The 21,124-nt window shown below is 40.7% G+C and overlaps 2 protein-coding genes across 3 annotated transcripts in view; one reads left to right on the forward strand and one right to left on the reverse strand.

The window, feature by feature from the left end:
• The window catches only part of LOC122559963 (phosphatidate phosphatase LPIN2-like), a 235,190-nt gene that overhangs the window by 112,510 nt on the left and 101,556 nt on the right, over window positions 1-21,124 (reverse strand). The gene's annotated exons all lie outside the window — the stretch shown is intronic.
• Window positions 1-21,124, forward strand: part of LOC122560196 (myosin regulatory light polypeptide 9) — a 50,805-nt gene that overhangs the window by 22,853 nt on the left and 6,828 nt on the right. For both annotated transcript variants that reach the window (XM_043710596.2, XM_043710595.2), the window contains exons 2-3: window positions 13,796-13,996; window positions 19,037-19,198. In XM_043710596.2, coding sequence (XP_043566531.1) covers window positions 13,813-13,996; window positions 19,037-19,198 — 346 coding nt within the window. In that variant the 5' untranslated portion in view covers window positions 13,796-13,812. The remainder of the gene's footprint in view (window positions 1-13,795; window positions 13,997-19,036; window positions 19,199-21,124) is intronic.

The raw sequence follows: 21,124 nt of genomic DNA on the forward strand, positions 1-21,124 counted from the left end.
AAGTACGCAGCACGTTAGAATCTGTGGAAACATGGTTAATCGTCTCTCCCCCCCCCCCCCCCCCCAGCTGCAGAATTCACTTCCTCTTGAATTTTGTTTTCTGCTTCACTTAGTGAATTGGAGTTTTTCCAAAGTTTTCATTATAATTATAATCTTTCATCCCTGGTTTCATCCTGATGAATCTACATTGCACCTGTTCTATGTTGCAGAGTTGTGCAGATTATTATGTGCATCTGAAAAGTTAAACAAATCACGACTTGCATAGCCCGACCACTGGTGTGGAACATGCCAAACACTGTATAAGTTGCATGTGTGTACATAAACATGCATAATTACCTAACTTGAGCTCTTTTCTGTAAATTGGCATAACTGAAGAATATTATAGTGATGCCAAAGCATATCTAACAAATACTTATGTAGAGCCACATAAAGGCAGACACAGAGACTGTATGTAGTGATATTGGGATAACATCACAAGGTCATCACACATTCAAAAGAATTAAAGAATACAGTTAGAATCTGAGGGGAAAAAAAACTTACATTGTGTCATTGCTAATGCACTAAGCACTGCAACTCTCAGCTTCAGACATCACTAGGGTCAATTTGTAAAGCAAGGTATTTCATTACAGTGACACTGTCAGATGCTTCTATATAAACATTGCTTGGGCAGAATTGAGAAACATTCCACTCAAATTTGTCCCACCATCATGACAGAGCAATTCCCTAAACAATTTTTGGTACTAACACTCTTGAAAGATGAATGGCGCTAACAAATGGATCTCAGTAACATTTACTACTACAAATCAACTGGGAAGAATGCACTGATAATTGCGTCCCACGATTCCACAAGCCAGCATAAATGTGTAACTACATCAGTAAATCACCAAGATGATCAATTTGCCAGATGGATAAAAGTAATTCACACTAGGTTTTGGCTTTAAGCAGGAATATAACTCCTGACTTTATTGGAAACAACTTATTCTTTTTAACAAGTGGCAAAAATGCTTTCCTGTTTTACTACTATGTGACTTAAGTTATTCCACCTTTTAAAAACCCCAAACACACACACTCATGAATGTGACAGACAGAAACAGTTTGACACACACTATGGATGGAAAAATATAGATGAAAAAGAAGTTCTGAGGCAGAGAGCATGGATGCATCAGCAAGGTTGTCACCTGCATAACAAACAGCCCAGAACCTGACACATTGGTGGGTGTCTTAGCTAAGTTAGAGTCCATAGCATCTGTTGGTGAGCATGTCACTACTACGTCGCTATAACTTCGAGGGAGTTTCACCACAGGTCGCTAAGACTTGAAGGACTGCTGGAGACCAGGCATCTCCTCCAACCCCAGGCAGGAGATAACCCCCATGGTGTTGGCAATTCATGAATTCATTAATAAGCACAAGCTGACATAGCAGTAGGTATTTTGTCAGAGGTACTGGACAACCAAACACACAGCCTACAGGGCTGTAGCAATACCATTGGAGCCTTGCTTCCGCAGATATTCAAGGCTGCCTCCATAGATAGGTTGGCAGCTGCATGGAGAGCGAAGTCCAGTACACTCAATGTCTGCTGAATGTGCATACAGTCCTGTGCTCCATTGATCTAACTATTCGTGCTCAGCACCAAGGGTAAGGCGACAGGGGGAACAAAGTAATTTGGCCTCACTCCTGGTTCTGTATACTCACAAGGTGACAGACTGGTGCCAGGAGATACTCAGCTGGAGCAGGATTCACAAACATGCCTCCCTAGAGGTTTCGGGGCACTCCAGAGGTGCCCTGGCCTTCCACCTCTACCCTTCCTGCTACCCTCAGCCCTCTGGGAGTTAAAGCCAAGGAGGGTGCACCTCTCTCTGGGCAAGATATATTTTGCATAACTGTCTCCTCCATCCACAAACTGCTTCAATGACAACCAATCAAAACTCCAAGGCAAATAGGCCTTACTCGAGAGCGGACCCCTTCCACTCCAGTTGCAGAACCCAGGATTGCACTGAGATGGAGGTTAAAAAAAATACCTTGTGACAGCAGATAAATAGAATGGGTGAAACTGTAAATAACATGCTTACTTCACCAGCTGGGTCAGCAATTATTGCCTATCCCTAATTGCCTAGAGGGCAATTTCAAATCATCCACATGAGATCTTGAAAGAAGAATTCAGGGAGCTAGGAGAGAAGTTGAAGAGGAGGACCTCAAAGGTCGTGATCTCGAGATTACTACCAGTGCCACGTGCTAGCCACCGTAGAAATGAAAAAAATAGACAGGATGAACACGTGGTTTGAGAGATGGTGTAAGAGGGAGGGATTCAGATTTGTTGGACATTGGGACCGGTTCTGGGGAAGGTGGGTCTCTTACAAAATGGATGGTCTACATCTGAACCAGACTGGAACCAATGTCCTTGGGGGAGTTTTTGCTACTGCTGTTGGGGAGGTTATAAACTAATGTGGCAGGGAGCTGGAAACCAGAAGAGAAAATAAGTAGGCAGCAAGGTGGAGACTGTAAGAATTATGAAGATAGCATTAATAAAGGGAAGAGTAGGCAGAGAGCAGATGAGCGCAAAAAAACTGGTGGCCTGAAATGCATCTATTTTAATGCAAGGCAAATGAACTTAGGGCTTGGATTGGTGCCTGGGAGTATGACATTATTGCAATCAAGAGACTTGGTTGAAGCAAGGGCATGATGATTGGCAACTAAATGTTCCAGGATATTGACACTTCAGCCAGGACAGGGAGGGAAGTAAAAGGGAGGGTGGAGTTGCATTGTTGGTCAGGAATGATATCACAGTTGTGCTAAAGGTGCACACTATGGAGATCTTCGGTAGTGAGGCATTATGGGTGGAGCCGACAAATAAGAAGGATGCAGTTACATTGTTGGGGCTGTATTACAGGCCTCCAAACATTGAGCATGAGGTAGAAGAACAAATAGGTAAACCGATTATGGAAAGACGTAGAGGAAATAATGTTGTGATGATGGGAGATTTTAATTTTCCCAACATTGACTGGGATATACTTAGCGTCAGAGGTTTGGATGGGGTAGAATTTGTAAGAAGCGTCCAGGAGAGTTTTCTAGAGAAGTATGTCAATAGTCCGATGAGAGAAGGGGCTGTATTGGACCTGGTACTGGGGAACAAGCCAGGACAAGTGATAGAGGTTGTGGTGGGGGATTTCTTTGGGAACAGTGACCACAATTCAGTAAGTTTTAGAATACTCATAGATAAAGAAGAGAGTGGTCCTAAGGGAAGAGTACTAAACTGGGCCAAGGTTAATTATATCAAAATTAGGCAGGAAATGTGGATTGAACACAACTATTTGAAGGGGATTCCACATTTGAGATGTGGGAGGCTTTCAAAGATAGGTTAAAGATAGTGCAGGATAGACATGTTCCGTTGAAGGCAAAGTATAGGAAGGGCAAGATTCGTGAATCGTGGATGACAGGAGAAACTGTACAACTAGCCAAGAGGAAAAGGGAAGCATACATAAAGTCTAGGCAGCTAAGAACAGAATGGGCCCTGAAGGAATATCGGAAGAGTAGGACAAGTCTTAAACAAGCAATCCAGCAGGCTAAAAGGGGTCATGAAATAGCTTTGGCAAGCGAAATTAAGGGAATCCCAAAGCATTTTATTCTTATATAAGAAACAAGCGAGTAACTAGAGAAAGGATTGGTCCACTAAAGAATAACAAAGGAAGGCTATGTTTCAAACCTGAGCGAGTGGGTGAGATTCTGAATGATTACTTTGCATCAGTGTTCACTGAGGAGAGGAACATGATGAATGTTGAGATTAGAGACAGAAGTTTGATTAGGCTGGATCACGTTGACATAAGTAGGGAAGATGTGTTGGGTAGGATAGAGGTTATTTAGGTGAACAAATCCCCAGGATGGTATCTATCCCAGGTTGCTGAGGGAGGCAAGAGAGGAAATAGCTGGGGCCCTGACAGATATCTATGTGGCATCCTTAAATACAGGTGAAGTGCCGGAGGATTGGAGAGTTGCTCATGTTGTTACCCTGTACAAGAAGGGTAGTAGGGATATTCCGAGCAACTACAGAACAGTGAGCCTGACGTCAGTGGTGGGAAGGTACTGAGGGATAGGATCTATTTCTATTTCGAAAAGAATGACCTTATCTGTGATAGGCAACATGGTTTTGTGTGGGGGAGATCGTGCCTTACCAACTTAATAGAGTTCTTCGAGGAAGTGACCAAGTTGATAGATGAAGGAAAGGCTGTTGATGTCATATAAATGGACTTTAGTAAGGCGTTAAATAAGGTTCCCCATGGTAGACTAATGGAGAAAGTGAAGTCACATGGTGTGTAGGGTATTCTAGCTAGGTGGATAAAGAACTGGTTGAACAACAGGAGACAGAGAATAATAGTTGAAGGGAGTTTCTTGAAATGGAGAAAGGTGACCAGTAGTGTTCCACAGGGGTCAGTGTTGGGTCCACTGTTGTTTGTAATATACATAAATGATCTGGAAGAGGGTATTGTTTGTATGATCAGCAAGTTTGCAGATGACACTAAGATTGGTCGAGTAGCAGAAAGCATAAGGGACTGTCAGAAAATACAGGAGGATATAGATAGACTGGAGATTTGGGCAGAAAAGTGGCAGATGGATTTCAATCCTGACAAATGTGAGGTGATGTATTTAGGCACTGATTCTAGAGCGAATTATACAATGAAAGGAAGAGCCTTGGGAATAGTTGATGGGCAGAGAGATCTGGGAGTGCAGCTCCATTGTACCCTGAAGTTTGCTGCACAGGTGGATAGGGTGGTCAAGAATGCATATAGTATGCTTGCCTTCATTGAACGGGGTATTGAGTATAAGAATTGGCATGTCATGTTAAAATTGTACAAGATATTGGTTTGGCCACATTTAGAGTACTGTGTACAGTTCTGGTTGCCACATTACCAAAAGGAGGTAAACCTTCTCTGCACCCTCTCCAAAGCGTTTACGAGGATGTTGCCTGGTATGGAAGGTGCTAGATATGAAGAGAGATTGAGTAGGTTAGGTTTATTTTCATTAGAAAAAAGGAGATTAAGGGGGGACCTGATTGAGGTTTACAAAATCATGAAGAGTATAGACAGGGTGGATAGAAACCATCTTTTCCCCAGGGTGAAGGATTCAATAACGAGAGGTCATGCTTTCAAGGTGAGAGGTGGAAAGTTTGAGGGGGATACACGCGGCAAGTACTTCATACAGAGGGTGGTGGGCGTTTGGAACGCATTGCCAGCAGAGGTAGTAGAGGCAGGCACGGTAGATTCATTTAAGATGTTCTGGACAGATGCATAAGTAGGTGGGGAGCAGAGGGGATACAGATGCTTAGGAATTGACGACAGGTTTAGACAGTACATTTGGATAGGCTCAGGCTTGGACGGCCAAAGGGGCTGTTCCTGGGCTGTAAATTTTCTTTGTTCTTTCCAGGTCTGAAGTCACACATAGACAAAACCAATGAGAATGACAGATGTCCTTCCTTAAAGGACATTACTGAATCAGATACATTTTGATGACAATCAACAATGGTTACACAATTGTCATTAAGCTAACTTTTAAATCCAGATTTTTAAAATTTAAATGTCACCATCTGCTACAGTGGTAGTCAAACCCATGTCCTCAGAACATTAGTCTAGTGTTCTGGATTACAGTCCAGTGACATTGTCACAACACCATCACCTCCTCATTTGTGCTGATTATAATAAATATTGTGGGCGGCACGGTGGCACAGTGGTTAGCACTGCTGCCTCACAGCGCCAGAGACCCGGGTTCAATTCCCGCCTCAGGCGACTGACTGTGTGGAGTTTGCACGTTCTCCCCGTGTCTGCGTGGGTTTCCTCCCACAGTCCAAAGATGTGCAGGTGAGGTGAATTGGCCATGCTAAATTGCCTGTAGTGTTAGGTATGGGGTAAATGTAGGGGTATGGGTGGGTTGCGCTTCGGCGGGGCGGTGTGGACTTGTTGGGCCGAAGGGCCTGTTTCCACACTGTAAGTAATCTAATCTAATCTAATCTAATCTATAAATATCATAAATATGTAATCTCAATTAGTGTGAGAAATGTTTTAATGTTAGCCACTTTTTACAAGCAGAGGAAAAATCTCCTTTTCATGGGAAAATACTTTGGATTCTGAAAATGGGGTTAGGTACCATAAGCCTCCGTTATCCCTTCTCAATATTATGTTGCACTGTGGAACAGACAATATGTCCGTCATATTGTTCTGCCCCACTCCAAAGGCAGTAAAATCATTTCACAGTTGTGTTCTTGATTTAACTGTCTGATATTTAATTCTGTTGAAAACAATAGTGCATGCTGAATAGGGAGTAAACATGGCAGCTAATGTTATGCTTAATTTGTGGTATTGTTCAATATGAATTCTGTACCTTTATGGTAATATATACCCATTAATCTGAAATAACTTGGCCTGGAACTTTGATTGTACTGCTCTCACTTTAGGGCTGTTGAAAGGCTGTTAAGACACAGTCTTTGTCCCATCATCTCTGAATTGTGCTGTGCATCATTTTGGATTGGACTGGTCAGTTTCATATTGAAATTAATCTATCCTAGTATCTGATTAGTTGGTAATAAAGAGCATTAACAGTAGGCAAGGATTCTGGAGAAATACCAATTTAAGGTACTTCATCCAGGTTAGTTGCTGCTTTATCATCTGGGATTACTGATTCTATTTTAGATCTTTTGTTTTGAATGGGAAACGGGGAGATATCTGTAGAGTTCATTCTGACATCTGGGAACAACCTTTTGTGGGTGCAGTGTTTATTCCACAGGAGTCCCATATTGTCTTAGGAACTTGAAGGGATAAAGAGGAGCAGCAAATATAACAGGGACATGATAGGCTGGGAGAAGAGGGAAAACGAGGTGGTGCAGTGTACTGTATAGAGGTTATTTCCACAATTGATCTTTGGGGGAACACAGCAAAAAACTCCACAAAGGAGTGTTATAAACGGCATCTTCATTTTACCAAGAAGGCAATTGAGAACCTGTATCATCTGCAACAGCCATCTTTCTAAGGCACTGACAGCACTATCGGTGTTAAAGATCTAACCTGTTCAATCCAAGTGGGATGTAAACGTCACAGGCTTCATCGAAAATGTTACAGCTAGATTGCTGTCTTCCCCAGGGTTTAAGTCACAATTGAATGTGTGCTCCATTGCCTTGAATGATCCCCACAAGTCTGCAAGCTCATTCAGCAGAAAAGGAATACCACTTTTTCAAGCTATAGTTTGTTTGCAACTACCAATATTGCACCATGCGAAACTATGCCTAGTTTCTTCGGAGTATCTGCAATTTATCCATCCTGCATCAGTCTTTGGTCTTTCTTTTATTCCAATTAAATCTTCAGGTAGAGGGTATCTACTTTACTTTATGACAAGGGATATCCCCCACATTAATTGCTCATAACTCCTGGAAGAAACCTGGGCACAATTGCACAGCTGACATGCAAAATTGATGTTGATATTAAAAATCTCCTTGCCACTTGTCAAGGCAATAAAGAGCATTCCACCTAGAACCCCCCCAATGCATACACCTCCAGTGGAGAAAGGATGGTCAGCCTTCTCCAGTCATTGCTTCTTATCTGGCCACTCTGTGAGGTTATTGACCTTTTTCTGGCATTGAAGCCATGTCCTTGGAATTAGCCTCCTCACATTGACCTCTTGAAAAAGCCACCGCTTGCCATGGCTTCTCCTCTTCACCGCCTTTTAACATTGTCCAATATTGCATCTATGAATCTGAGTATCCACTCAGGAGATCCTGCATTTAGTTTATTCTCAGTAATCTCTTCCCTACGTAATCTCTGCCACGTAGCAGTTATGAATTGAGAGAGTGTTCAACTGCATTTAAGGAGGTCATAGAAGATCAGTTCCTCATACTACCAAACAGGTGCACAGCCAAGAACAGGACTGGTAGCGCTGGGATAATGAGGTCACGAGCTGCTAGCAAAACTGTGCCTGTGTCACTCAAAACAGACATCTGTCATCCCCTTGTGTGCCCATCTTCAGGCAAGATCAAATTTCTAGTTCATTATATCTAAAACCCATTGTCAAATGCAATTTCTAGGTCTGAATATAACTTTAAGAAAAAAAAAGCTTGGGTCTGTAGAATATTTTTTCTTTTAATCGTACGATTGAGTGCTTCACAGAATTGTAATATATGTATCAAAATAGAAAGGCACCAAAGGCTGCCTAAAACTTGCACTTGCAGGGGGGAAAAGAAACAGTATGTGTATAATTTACTGATCATCATTAGAGAGCCAATGACGAACCTGTCATGGCTATTTACAGGAGCTGCATCAGGATTAATTCCCAATTAGATATCCTACTAGTTGCCATTAGGATTCCCAACTCTACTGAAGGAAATTTCACACTGCATCTTCTGAAGTGGGATGGATGTCCTACCTTAGCAGCTCTCCAATATTGGCAATGCCCCCAAGGAGTACTGACCCCAAGGTACTGCAAGAGACCCCAGGATGAAGATTACTGCCAAAAACACTTTTTAAGACCCGCAAATGAACTCCGAGGAAGGCCATCTTCAGTTCTTCTCGCCTACCATGTTACTAAGGGCAATCAGGAAGGTGGTAGTGTCTTCATTACACAGCCTGTCCACTTGTCCCACAGGAACATTAAGATCTGTCCTATAATGTTACGGACTAGGCCAGACCCCTCAAAACATTTTTAAGCAGGTAGCCCAGACCCTAAGTTTGCTTTTTGTTTTAACTAAGTGTACAGTGGATATTCCCAGAGTAAATTTGCTGGTTCTACTGCCAAGTTTTAAACAAACAAAATTTATTTACAAAATTACAGAATGAAACACAAAGAACAGAAAACCAAATATTGGATAACTGATCCCATCCAAACCTGACTTGATGTTATTTCAAAAATATTTGCAACAATCCCAATACACACATCCCTTAGCACAAAGAGTAAAAACGACACAGACAGCTTACAGTTTGCAAAGTCAGAGAGAGACAGAGAGAGCTCAGCAGCCTTTTTCACGCATCCCCTGCTGCAACTGAACTCACTAAAGTTCTGAACTGAGTCAAAAAAAACTCTTACTTAAACAAAGGCTAGCTACACAGCTGGCTGGCCGCTCCCCTTTGATTATATCAGTTTCTTTTAAGACATGAAAGTCTTAGGCTGGAGATATTATCCGTTAGGGTAAACAAAAAGGGCCCTAATAAAACCTTCAAACCCAGCCCAGTTGGAACCTTGGGTCATTAGAACTTCTCTGAATAAAAACTCAAGGATATATTAACCTTATAAAAAGGACCAGTCCTGTGACAATAATCACATCCAGAAGCGTGCAATATATTTTAAAAATTTGGTTTGATACTCCCCATCACCATGTGATCTCTTGTGACTGACAGAATGAAATAGGTTTGGTAGGATTAATGGCCTCTTCCTGTCCTGTAACCATTCTACAGGACATCATATCTAATCCTCAGTGAAGATTAGGGAAATCCAGGGGTTATGGGTAAAATGCCAGGAAGTGGAGTTAAGGATTATTAGTTCAGCCAAGGTCTCATTTAATGGCAGATCAAACTCCATGAGCTGAAGAGCCTAACCTATGCTCCTATGTTTTATAGTCTTAATAGTCCAGTTTAGCAGAAGGACAAGGGTAATATAGCATGCAGTGTGGATACTCGTTGCATTGAATATTGTGATCACAGCAAATCATCATTCGGAATGCTGTACCTCATTTTGTAGTTATTTGTAAATTTCTAATAATTCCTAGTGAATTGTGCTTCCACTGTACCCTTATCATGATTTGCACCATATGTGCCCAAAAAAGCCAAGATTGTTTTTTTGAGCCTGTTTTCTCCTCTGAAGGCATTGGTGCTTTGTTTTAGATGTGGCTTCACGTGCACAAAATGCACTTTAATAGCTTACTCAATTGATTGTTCTTATGAGTTTAAACAATGAAAGTCAGTCGGTTATTCAACTACAATGTGAAGGATAGCTCAAGATCTGATTTTGTACTTCCGTGATTTCCACACAGGTATGCTTTCAGCAGAGATTAGTGAAAACTGAACTGGAGCAGGAACTGCACTCAGTTTTAATTTGATTTATTTTTTTCCCTCCTGCCTAACCAAATGGCATTGAAGTTAACTGAAGCATTCTTCTGTTATCCACATACAGATCAGCTAACTCCGTGCAGACCAGGAATTAAATCTGGGTGGTACGTCTGAGTACCATATATGGTGCATTTACCTATCAAGTGTCAAAGGCTGTTTATATCCAGTTTAGAAAAATGTACTGGAACATACTGGAATATGTACTGGGGTGGCACAGTGGCTCAGGGGTTAGCATTGCTGACTAGAGTCCCAGGTTCAATACTAGCCTTGGGTGACTGTCTGTGTGGAGTTTACACATTCTCCCAGTGTCTGCGTGGGTTTCCTCCGGGTGCTCCGGTTTCCTCCCACAGTCACAAAGATGTGCAGGTCAGGTGAATTGGCCATGCTAAATTGCCGTAGTGTTAGGTGCATTAGTCAGGGGTAAATGTGGGTAGGTTACTCTTCGGAGGTTCGGTGTGGACTTGTTGGGCCAAAGGGCCTTTTTCTGCACTGTAAGTAACCTAATCATACAGGTCGTATGATAGTTACTATTGCAAAGCTGAAGCTTAATATAGTTTAGTAAATATTTCATCAATAACAGAATTTTTGAAACCAACTTGTTTGGGGTCTTTAAAATACACTTTGAGTAGATTTTTAAAAAGATTTCAGATACTTAACTTGTAAAGGACAGTTTCAATCATGAATAATGAAGATAAATCAAATGAACAACAGTTTCTTTCCGACTTTCTTTCTGGCTTTCAGTTTTGGCCTAGAGATAGCTGATTAATGCTTGATTCTTTTTGACATGAAGTAAGTCACTCTTTCAAAGTCTCTTCTAATGGGAGACAGCTGTAGAATTGAAGTGAAACTAATGCTGTAATAAATAATCCTGGCAATTTCATTTGAAACAAATTACTGCTAATGAAAAGTGCAATTGAGTATGATTAAAAATGGACCTCAAACCCAGTCAGGCTCCAGAACGGTTACCTAACTTGACATTTAAAATAAATGTTCTGTTTTTACATTTTGAACAGCTTAAAGGGGAAAAGAAAAACAAATATATATTTTTTTCAATTAGTTAAATATGGAAGTCTGACAGCACCTATAACCAACCTTAGTACAGAAAACTGGACTTTTTAGTTCTCCCATTGCTTTAGCCAATGCAGCAGATCAGACCGTCCATATTCAATCCTAAATCTGTGTCATAGTGATAGTGGGGTAACCACACCGTCCCATTATTAGATTAGATTACTTACAGCATGGAAGCAGGCCCTCCGGCCCAACAAGTCCACACCGACCCTCCACAGAGCAATCCACCCAGACCCATTCCCCTACATTTATCCCTTCACCTAACACCACGGGCAATTTAGAATGGCCATTTCACCTAACCTGCACATTTTTGGACTGTGGGAGGAAACCGGAGCACCTGGAGGAAACCCACGCAGACACGGGGAGAATGTACAAACTCCACACAGACAGTCGCCTGAGGCAGGAATTGAACCCGGGTCTCTAGCACTGTGAGGCAGCAGTGCTAACCACTGTGCCACCATGCCACCCTTATGTTGTGAAATATAAAGGGCCAAAGTGTCCTATCATGATTGTCTACCATTCAAACTGCGTATGTGGAGGCCAGGATGAAGGTCATTCAGGTTGAACAGTTCATCCACTTTAGTAACACCTTCCACCCTGACCTCAAGTTTATCTGGACCGTCTCAGACTCCTCCCTCCCCTTCCTAGACCTCTCCATCTCTATCTCGGACGACCAACTCAACACGGACATTTACTATAAACCGACTAATTCCCACAGCTACCTAGATTACACCTCTTCTCACCCCACCCCCTGTAAAAACGCCATCCCATATTCACCCAGTCACAGATTTTAGCTCAGGGCCATGCAGAAAGTATAAATGCATAACTGAGTGTTTCTCCATGAATATCAAAATGAACAAGAATCTGATTGTAACAGAATAGCTCACCTACGATGTGGAACTTTAGAATCAGTTCGTTATTTTAATATTATATAAATTCTATAGATAGTGGCTATAATTGGACAAGTTTGAATCTTATTCTCCACAGGTTATAAAAATCTACCATAGAACGTTCCAATAGTGTGTTATGTTTCTCAAGGATAGTGTACTGGGAATCAAGCCCTGCTATGCCTGGAAGTGTTTTAAAATATAAAGATGCTAAATAACACACACATTCCTCAATTCCACAAATTCCACAAACCTGTCATTTAGACCCACGTTGACAGAAAGCATGGACAGATTTCTATTGGTAACAAGAATTACTATTTATTAAAAATAAATGCATTCTAACTACAGGGATACAATTATGAACCATCACACATTATCTTGAGAAACTCTAACCAACCCCCCCCCCCCCCCCCCTTTATAAACTCTCCCCGACACACATACACCCAGACATAGACAGAAAAAAATGTTTATTTAGGGTAGAGGGCAAAAATGAAAAGGCAATTCAAAGGTCCCTCTCTCCAGTTGAAATAATCACTGAATTTCACTGAATCACACTAATTTTCACTGAAATTATTCTTTTAGCTTGTTAGGACCTGCTGCTCCTTCTCCAGGTACTTTCATTTGCTTACAGGAAGCACTGGGTGACTGCTTCACGTTTGTGATTGAAAAACACAGCTGACAGCAACAGCTGGGAGGAAATATTCTGATTTTCTTCAGGCTTGAGGTGGTTTTTGGTACAGAGAGGGGGACAGAAATCTGATGGTATCTCCCCAGACATTCACACCTGCAAGCTGCTCAGTTATCTGGGGTACAATTGTTAGCAGGCAGAAGGCTGTTGTCATCGTTACCTGGTCACCAATTCATTGATCAACAACTTGTTGCTGACCAAATTAATTCATTCACAGCCCTTTGGTTCCAGTTCGGCTGGACTGACTTTCCCCATTGCTTGAACAAACAGCTGTGTAAGCAACACTTACAAAGAGTGTCAGGTAACTTGCTTTTCAAAATTGCAGTAATTCTTCAATAATCCTTGGTTTTAAATCAGCCTTTTTCCCATTTCAATCCACAGCTAAAATCCAGGAAACGAAAAAGTTACAGTATTTACAAATGTAACAATTAATTATCCTAGGAGTATATATGTACTTCTCCATATTGCAATCTTTCTAAACCATGTATTAAAATACCAGAAAGTAAATTAACCTTTTAATGAGAATCACTAATCTGGATTCTGTAAAGCTGGGTAAAGATGACATAATTATTTAAATATAAGTATCCTCCAGCGTCAAGTATTTTGTTGTAAAATCAGCTTTCTAAGCTCCATTAGCATCCCACCTAGTTTCAAAAAGATTTGATTTTAAAAGTGACCGTTCTTCTGATAACTCGGAGTTTAATAATGAATTGAAAATGAAACCAGTTAATTGTTTTCAGCAAAATCTTTAGCTTCTAGGAAAAACAGCATGAATTTTAATTGTATTGTGTAATGTTATAATATGGTGAGGATCACCTAATCCAGGTTGTTGGTTTGAAGTGCTTCATAATTAAGAGATTAATCCAAGTAATTACCATCCAGGGAATGCTGCTGAATGAGTGTGTGGTGTGTTTAACTCCTTTATGGATTCAATTTAACAGCATTCATACATTAATTCTCTTTTACCCATTAAACTGATCTAAATTTATTAAAAGATGACATTGATATGACATAGCCTGGCTATTACTTCAGATGTTTTCTTTAAAATGAAGCCTTTAACTTCTGCCCTCTTTATTTAGACCACTAAGACATCAGTATGTCCAGCAAAAGAGCAAAGGCAAAGACCGCAAAGAAGCGCCCTCAGCGCGCGACTTCCAATGTGTTTGCAATGTTTGATCAGTCGCAGATCCAAGAGTTCAAAGAGGCTTTCAACATGATAGACCAAAACCGGGATGGTTTCATTGACAAGGAAGATCTGCACGACATGTTGGCTTCTCTCGGTAAAGACATGAATTGTCTCCTAAAATGTACAGCACTTCAATGGGAATTATGGTCTACATTTTGTTAATCAACTTATGAAATGGGAAGCAGTAGCAGACCTTTCAGCCCTTTGAGTCTGCTCTGACATTCTATGAGATCATGGCAAATCTGTTTGTGTTTCAAATTCCACGTTCCTGTCCACTCTGATAATCTCCAACTCCATTGTCTAACAATAGGCAATCCACCTCTACCATAAAACCATTTAATGATCCCGCTTCCACTGCCTTCTGTTGCAGAGAGTTCCAGTGTCACACAACCCTATGAGAGAAACAATTCTCATCCCTATCCTAGAAGGTAGCAGACCTTTCCTTAATTTTAAAGGAATGCCCCCTAGCTCTGGACTCACATGCAAGAGTAAACATCCTTTCCAAGTCAACTATGTCAAGATAATTCAGAATCTTGTGCTCTTCAATCAAGTGACCTCTCACTTATCTAAACTCCAGTGAAAACAAGCCCAGCATGTCCAACCTTTCCTCATAAGACAACCCACTCATTCCAGGTATCATTCGAATAAATCTCCTTTGAATTTCCTCAAAGAAATGTAAATCCTTCCTTAAATAAGGACAGAACTGCACACAGTATTTGAAATATCAGCAAAACCCGGCATAACTGATGTAGAGGATCCAGTGTCGGACTGGAGTGGATAAAGTTAAAAATCACACAACACCAGGTTATGGTCCAAGAGTTTATTTCGAAGCTTCCAGATAAACCTCTGTTGGACTATAACTTGGTGTTATGTGATTTTTAACTCCGCATAATTGAAGCATAACATCCTTACTTTTGTGTTCATTCTTTTGTAATGAATGATAGCATCCTATATGTTTTCTTGATTAAGTGCTGTACCTGCATACTAACTGTGACTCATGCACTGATTTTACCTTTGTTTGATTCATTTAAAGGTTGTGTGCTCTGTTGCTGAGCCATTTATTGACCATCTCTAATTGCCTTTGAGAAGGTAGTAGTGAGCAGCCTTCATGAACCACTACAGTCTATTTGGTTCAGGTCCATCCATAAGTTCCAGGATTTTGACTTAATGACAATTGAAAGGATGATGATATATTTCTTAGTCAGAATAGTAAGTGGCTTGGAGAAGAACTTGCAGGTGGTGGCATTTCCAGGGATCTGCTTATCCATCTAAATGTTAGCTGTCATGAGTTTGGAAGGAGCTGTATAACCAGCCGCCATGTATTTCAGCTGTGCATCTTGTAGATTGCACACATTGCTACTACTGTTCATCAGCTGGAAAAGTGTGAAAGTTTGTGGATTTGTGCCCATCAACCAGGCTGCTTTATTCAGGATGGTTTTGAAATTTTTTTTGTTGTTGGAGCTGCATTCATCAGGCAAGTGGGGAATATTCTATCACATTACTGACGTTGCCCTCTCGTTCAGCCTATCTATATATACTAATGAACTCATTATGTCATCTGCATAATATGTATTCTTATCATTCTTTATCATCTGTGATTTTAGTTACCAGGCCTTCACTCCCCTCGTCCAAATCATTGATGTAAATTGTAAAAGGTTGACATCTGCAGGACTCCACTCAGCACATTCTGCCAATCAGACAATGGCTATTTATGTAGATATTTTAGAATTAACCTGTTCAGAGATTTTAGCACACACTTCAAGAGTAGGTGGGATTTGAACCTGAACGTCCTGGCTCAAATGTCGAGACACTGGCAGTACACCACAAGAGACTTTTGTGACCTATTAATGCGCTCTCTCAGATTTTTGCCAGCTGCTAGTCTTCTATCCATGCTAGTAGGTTACCTCGTAGAACATATGCTCCTACTTTGTACAATCATCTTTGATCTGGCACCTTGTCAAATACCTTCTTAAAAGTGAAAACAGTATATTTACAAGCCCCAATCCCACCCACCCCCTACCCACCTTATCCACATCACATATTACACTAAAGAAATCTATTAAATTCGTTAAACATTATTTCCTTTTCAGAAAATTATACTGATCCTTACCAATCATGTTGCGTTTTTCTAAGTGCCCAGCTAAAACCCTGAAATCATCTTTATATACCAAAACTTTAAACATGTCCTATATTCAGAGTTGGGGAATCTGGAATGTAAAATATAACTAAAAATTCACATCATTTGATTTACTCCATGTGATATAAGCATAAGCAGCAAGAGATAAACAGAGCTAAGTGATCCCTCTACCAATGGATCAGATCTAAACTCAACAGTCCTGCCACATCCAGTTGTGAATGGTAGTGGGTGATTAAACAACTCACTGAAGGAGGAAGCTCCACAAATATGGAAGAGCCCAGCACACCAGCACAAAAGATAAAGCTGAAACTTTTGCAACAAACTTCAGGCAGAAGTGCCGAGTGGTTGATCCATCTCAGCCTCCTCAAGTGGTCCCCAGCATTACAGATACCAGTCTTCAGGCAATTTGATCCACTTCGTGTGATATCAAAAATGTTTGGAGGCACTGGATACTGCAAAGACAAGGCCCCTGAAAGCATTCTGGCAGTAGTACTGAAGATTTGTGCTCCAAAACAAGCCACTCCCTTATCTAAGCTGTTCCAGTATAATTACTGGCATCTATCTGATAATGTGGAAAACTGTCCAGGTATGTCCTGGACACAAAAAGCAGGACAAATCCAACTTGATCAATTACTGTCCTATCAGTTTACTCTTGATTCCATCAGTAAAGTGATGGAAGGTGTCTTCAACAGTACTATCAAGCAGCACCTGTTCAGCAATAAACTGCTCAGTGATGATCAGTTTGAGTTCCACCAGGGTCACTCAGCTCCTGACCTCATTACAGGCTTGGTTCAAACATGGACAAAGGAGCTGAATTCCAGAGGTGAGGTGGGAGTGACAGTCCTTGACATCGAGGCCACATTTGAACATGAGTGTGTGACCTAGGAGTTCTAGCCAAACTGGGATCAGTGGGAATCAGGGGAAAACTCTCCACTGATTAAAGTCATACCTAGCACAGAGGAAGATTGGGATCATGGTCAGTCATCTCAGCTCGAGGATATCTCTGTAGGATCTCCTCAAGGTAGTGTCCCAGGCCCAGCCATCTTAACCTGCTTCATTAATGACTTTTTCCCACCATCATAAGGTCAGAAGTGGGGAATGTTCACTACTGATAGTATTACGTTCAGTACGATTCACAATTCCTCAGATACTGAAGCAGTCCATGCTCAAATTAGGACAATATCCAGATTTTGGCTGACAAGTGGCAATTACCAGCACCTCTTGACATTCAATGGCATCATGATTTTTGAATTGCCCACTATCAACATCCTGTGGGTTACCATTGATCAGAAACAGAACCAAATTAGTTGTTTCAATACTGAGGCAATAAGAACAGATTAGAGGCTAGGAGTCTTGCAGAGAGTAATTCACCTCCAGACTCCCAAAGCCAAAAACCATCTATAAGGCACAGGTCAGGAGCATGATGGAATATTTCCCACTTGCCTGGATGGGTGCAGCTCTAACAATACTCACGAAGCTTAACATCATCCAGCACAAAGCAGCCCAATTGATTGACACCACATTCATAAACATCCACTTTCCGCAGCACCAACACTCGGTCACAGCATTGTGTACTATCTATAAGCTGCACTATAGAAATTCACCTTCAGAAATGCTTCTTAGACAGTACCTTCCACACCTATGAACGCTATCACCTAGAAGGTGAAGGGCAGCAGACAGTTGGAAACATCGCCCCTAAAAGTTTCCCTTTAAGCAACTCATCATCCTGACTTGGAAATATATTGCCATTCCTTCAGTGTTACCGCATCAAAATTCAGGAAATCCTTCACTAATAGCATTATGGGTCTAACTACATGAAATGGGCTGCAGTAGTTCAAGAAAGCAACTCACCATCCCCTTTCCAAAGCAAAATAACTCACAGAGGCTGATATCACGTCACCAAGTCACCCTTTATTTACATGTGCACAATATATTGGCTGTGGTCAGCCAGCTTCAAGTCAGTCCCTGGAGTGAGGAGAATCTGAATCCCCTGTTTATATCAGTCAGCCTGGGCTCCATGATTGACCCAGGTTATAAATACCAATTAAGGATCTTGTAGTCAGTAAGATCCACCTGGTTCCAATTATTATACAAAGGCAACATGGGATAGTCAATAAATGCTGGCCCAGACAGCTACCTCCACATCATAAAAGTGAATACAAAGATATTCTGGTTTCCCTCCTATTGGAAACTTGAAAAGGTTCAGAAAAGATTTAGAAGGATTTTGCCAGGGTTAGAGGATTTGAGCTGCAGAGAAAGGCTGAACAAACTGAGGCTGTTTTCCCTGGAATGTTGGAGACTGAGGGGTGGCCTTACAGAGGTTTATAAAATCTTGAGGGGCATGGATAGGGTAAATAGACAAGGTCTTTTCCCTGGGGTGGGGAAGTCCAGAACTAGAGGGCATAGGTTTAGAGCGAGAGGGGAAAGGTATAAAAGGGACCTAAGGGCAACTTTTCACGCAGAGGGTGGTGCATTATGGAATGCGCTGCCAGAGGATGTGGTGGGGCCGGTAAAATTACAACATTAAAAAGACATACGGATGGGTAAATGAATAGGAAGGGTTTAGAGGGCCAAGTGCTGGAAAATGAGACTAAATTAGGTTAGGATATCTGGTAGGCATGGACAAGTTGGAATGAAGGGTCTGTTTCCATGCTGTATGTCTCAATGACTCTATGTTTGTGTTGTTTGTCTGGCATAAATTAACAGTTCAGTGAAATAAAACTAATAATTGTCAAAAGCTCGTGTTAATTATGGTGTCATTCACAACCATTCAGGGAAACCTAGTAAAATACATTTACATAATAAAAATGTTGCTGAAGAAGATGCTTATTTTAAATACAGCTTATTTTGTTACATTAAGCTGCATATTTTCCACATGTTCTGCACAACTTCTTCAGAATAACGCAGTCACTCCATAGTCAGCTACTCTCAACTGTACACTAACGTCTATGAAACAACACAGCTAACTCACTTTCAACTTTGAACCTCTCTGCCCAGGAAAGAACCCTACTGATGAGTACCTAGAAGGAATGATGAATGAAGCTCCTGGTCCCATTAACTTCACCATGTTCCTGACCATGTTTGGTGAGAAACTAAATGGCACTGATCCTGAAGATGTCATTCGAAATGCTTTCGCTTGCTTTGATGAAGAAGGAACAGGTAAACAGCTTTTTAATAAGAGACAGTAATCTCTGGAATCTATCCTAGAGAGAGAAAAGCTGAGAGCTGCCTACAGTTCAAACAGATTTGGATTAGTAAGCATCACTGGGCTGACAGCAGATTGCATATAATTTGATTACATGTTCAGGTTGTATTTTAAGTCAGTTCAGCTGTAAAATATCTTACTCATCCTATATTATGACGTGTGCTAAATTTCCCACTTCTCATACTTAGCTGACAGAAGAAGAAATTGCTTGGCTCCTACAGAACCACAAGGATCATAATAACCAGGAGGCCTAGGAACAATGGTCATTATTTAAAAGCTGCTTGTTATTCTTCCTACTTTGAGAATATTCTTATTAGTTATATCCCTGAGTTCTGCTACCTCGTGTGGAAAAAAACAGGTGGATCTAATTGAAAGGCTATGTATGATACAAAGATGACTAAATGCTGCAAAGCTCCACCTAATGCTTAATGTTAAACACTATATAGAACAAAAGAGGATAAATGGTACAGTTAAAGAAGTAAATACAGGATGCCCCTGCCCAACATGTCATTTTTTCTAATAGTATTTGGGCGGTCCTGGTGTTCTGCCTAAAAAGGCAGTGCGCTTGAATTGGCATGCATTTGAGGGTTCAATTTATAATTCACTTCAGCTGCATGGGTTTCTTACAAATTGAGAAACCCAACAGTGATATAGTGCATAGTCCAGCACTCCTTGAGGGGCTTAGAGAAGTAACAGCTCCATGTTCCAACCTCTTCCTACCATGATCCCATTTGTCAACCTCCTTCCTCCATTATTCATTTTGACCTATATGCCAATCCAATTGAAATGTATGCCCCTTTTTCAATTCCCGGTGACTGTTCCCAACAATGAGTCCATTTACTGGCCAGGTGTCAATTTAACTGCCTGACAGGTGAAACAGAAGGAGAAATTATAATGAAACCCAGCCATTAAATTCAGTGTTTAGATCTCTTAGACAATTTCAACCTCCCCATTTATTCTGTTACCAATACAATTCCTTATTGAGGGCTCTTGTGGTGCAGTTGTAGTGTCTCTATACCTGAGCCAAGAGGCCTGGTTTCAAGTCCAGCCTGATCCAGACATGTGTAATAACATCTCTGAAAAGGTTGATTAAATATGTCTATAATTCCTGTCTGAGGTGTTTTGAAAGAATACCAGACTAGACTTACTTTGCCCTTGAACTGGCAATCAAGTTACTTATTTGTAAAGATGCACAATGGAAACTTGAATCCCTGAGAACCCGTTGCAATTTTAATTCAATTTCACTGAACAATAATTTAACTTGATATCATTTTGTGATCTAGTTATATGTGTAAAGCTTGTGAACCATGAACCTGAATTCACAAATTACATGCACTTCACAGAACAATTCACAAAAGTTGAAATTATTAATACACTACTTCTTACCTTGCTTCTAAAACCTTTCATCAGAATGAAAAATCTAGGAACTGGGCTCCCTGGACTATATGAGAGATGTAAGGAGAATTGAACAAATCCCTCAAATTACCAATTTCTATCGAAATCAAGTTTCCATTTTTCTCTGCATTTAACCTATTGCAAGATTAATTATTTATCAACATCAAATTTTCCCCAATCATAGCGATATGTTGAGTAGTATATATCATCTTGTGAAAGTTTAATGTAATACTTCAATAGGTTTCTTTGGATATCCTCTGCACAAAAATAATTGAGAATAATTCATTGAGTACACATGTTTAAAACAATTCTATTTTGTGAAAGCATTGCTACTGTTCAAATCATTCTGAACTTTTCAATTCAAAAAATGTAATGGTTTAAGTATTATAAAATGTCAGTGGTGTGTCAATAGATTAAGCTTCCTAACTATGACTCCAAATACTAAAGCACAGTAACGTAAGTGTAATCTACTTCTAAAGTTATGA

The sequence above is a fragment of the Chiloscyllium plagiosum genome, unplaced genomic scaffold, assembly GCF_037043375.1.
Source record: "Chiloscyllium plagiosum isolate Xiang-an unplaced genomic scaffold, Cpla_swu_hap1 HiC_scaffold_15, whole genome shotgun sequence".
Classification (NCBI taxonomy): Eukaryota; Metazoa; Chordata; class Chondrichthyes; order Orectolobiformes; family Hemiscylliidae; genus Chiloscyllium; species Chiloscyllium plagiosum.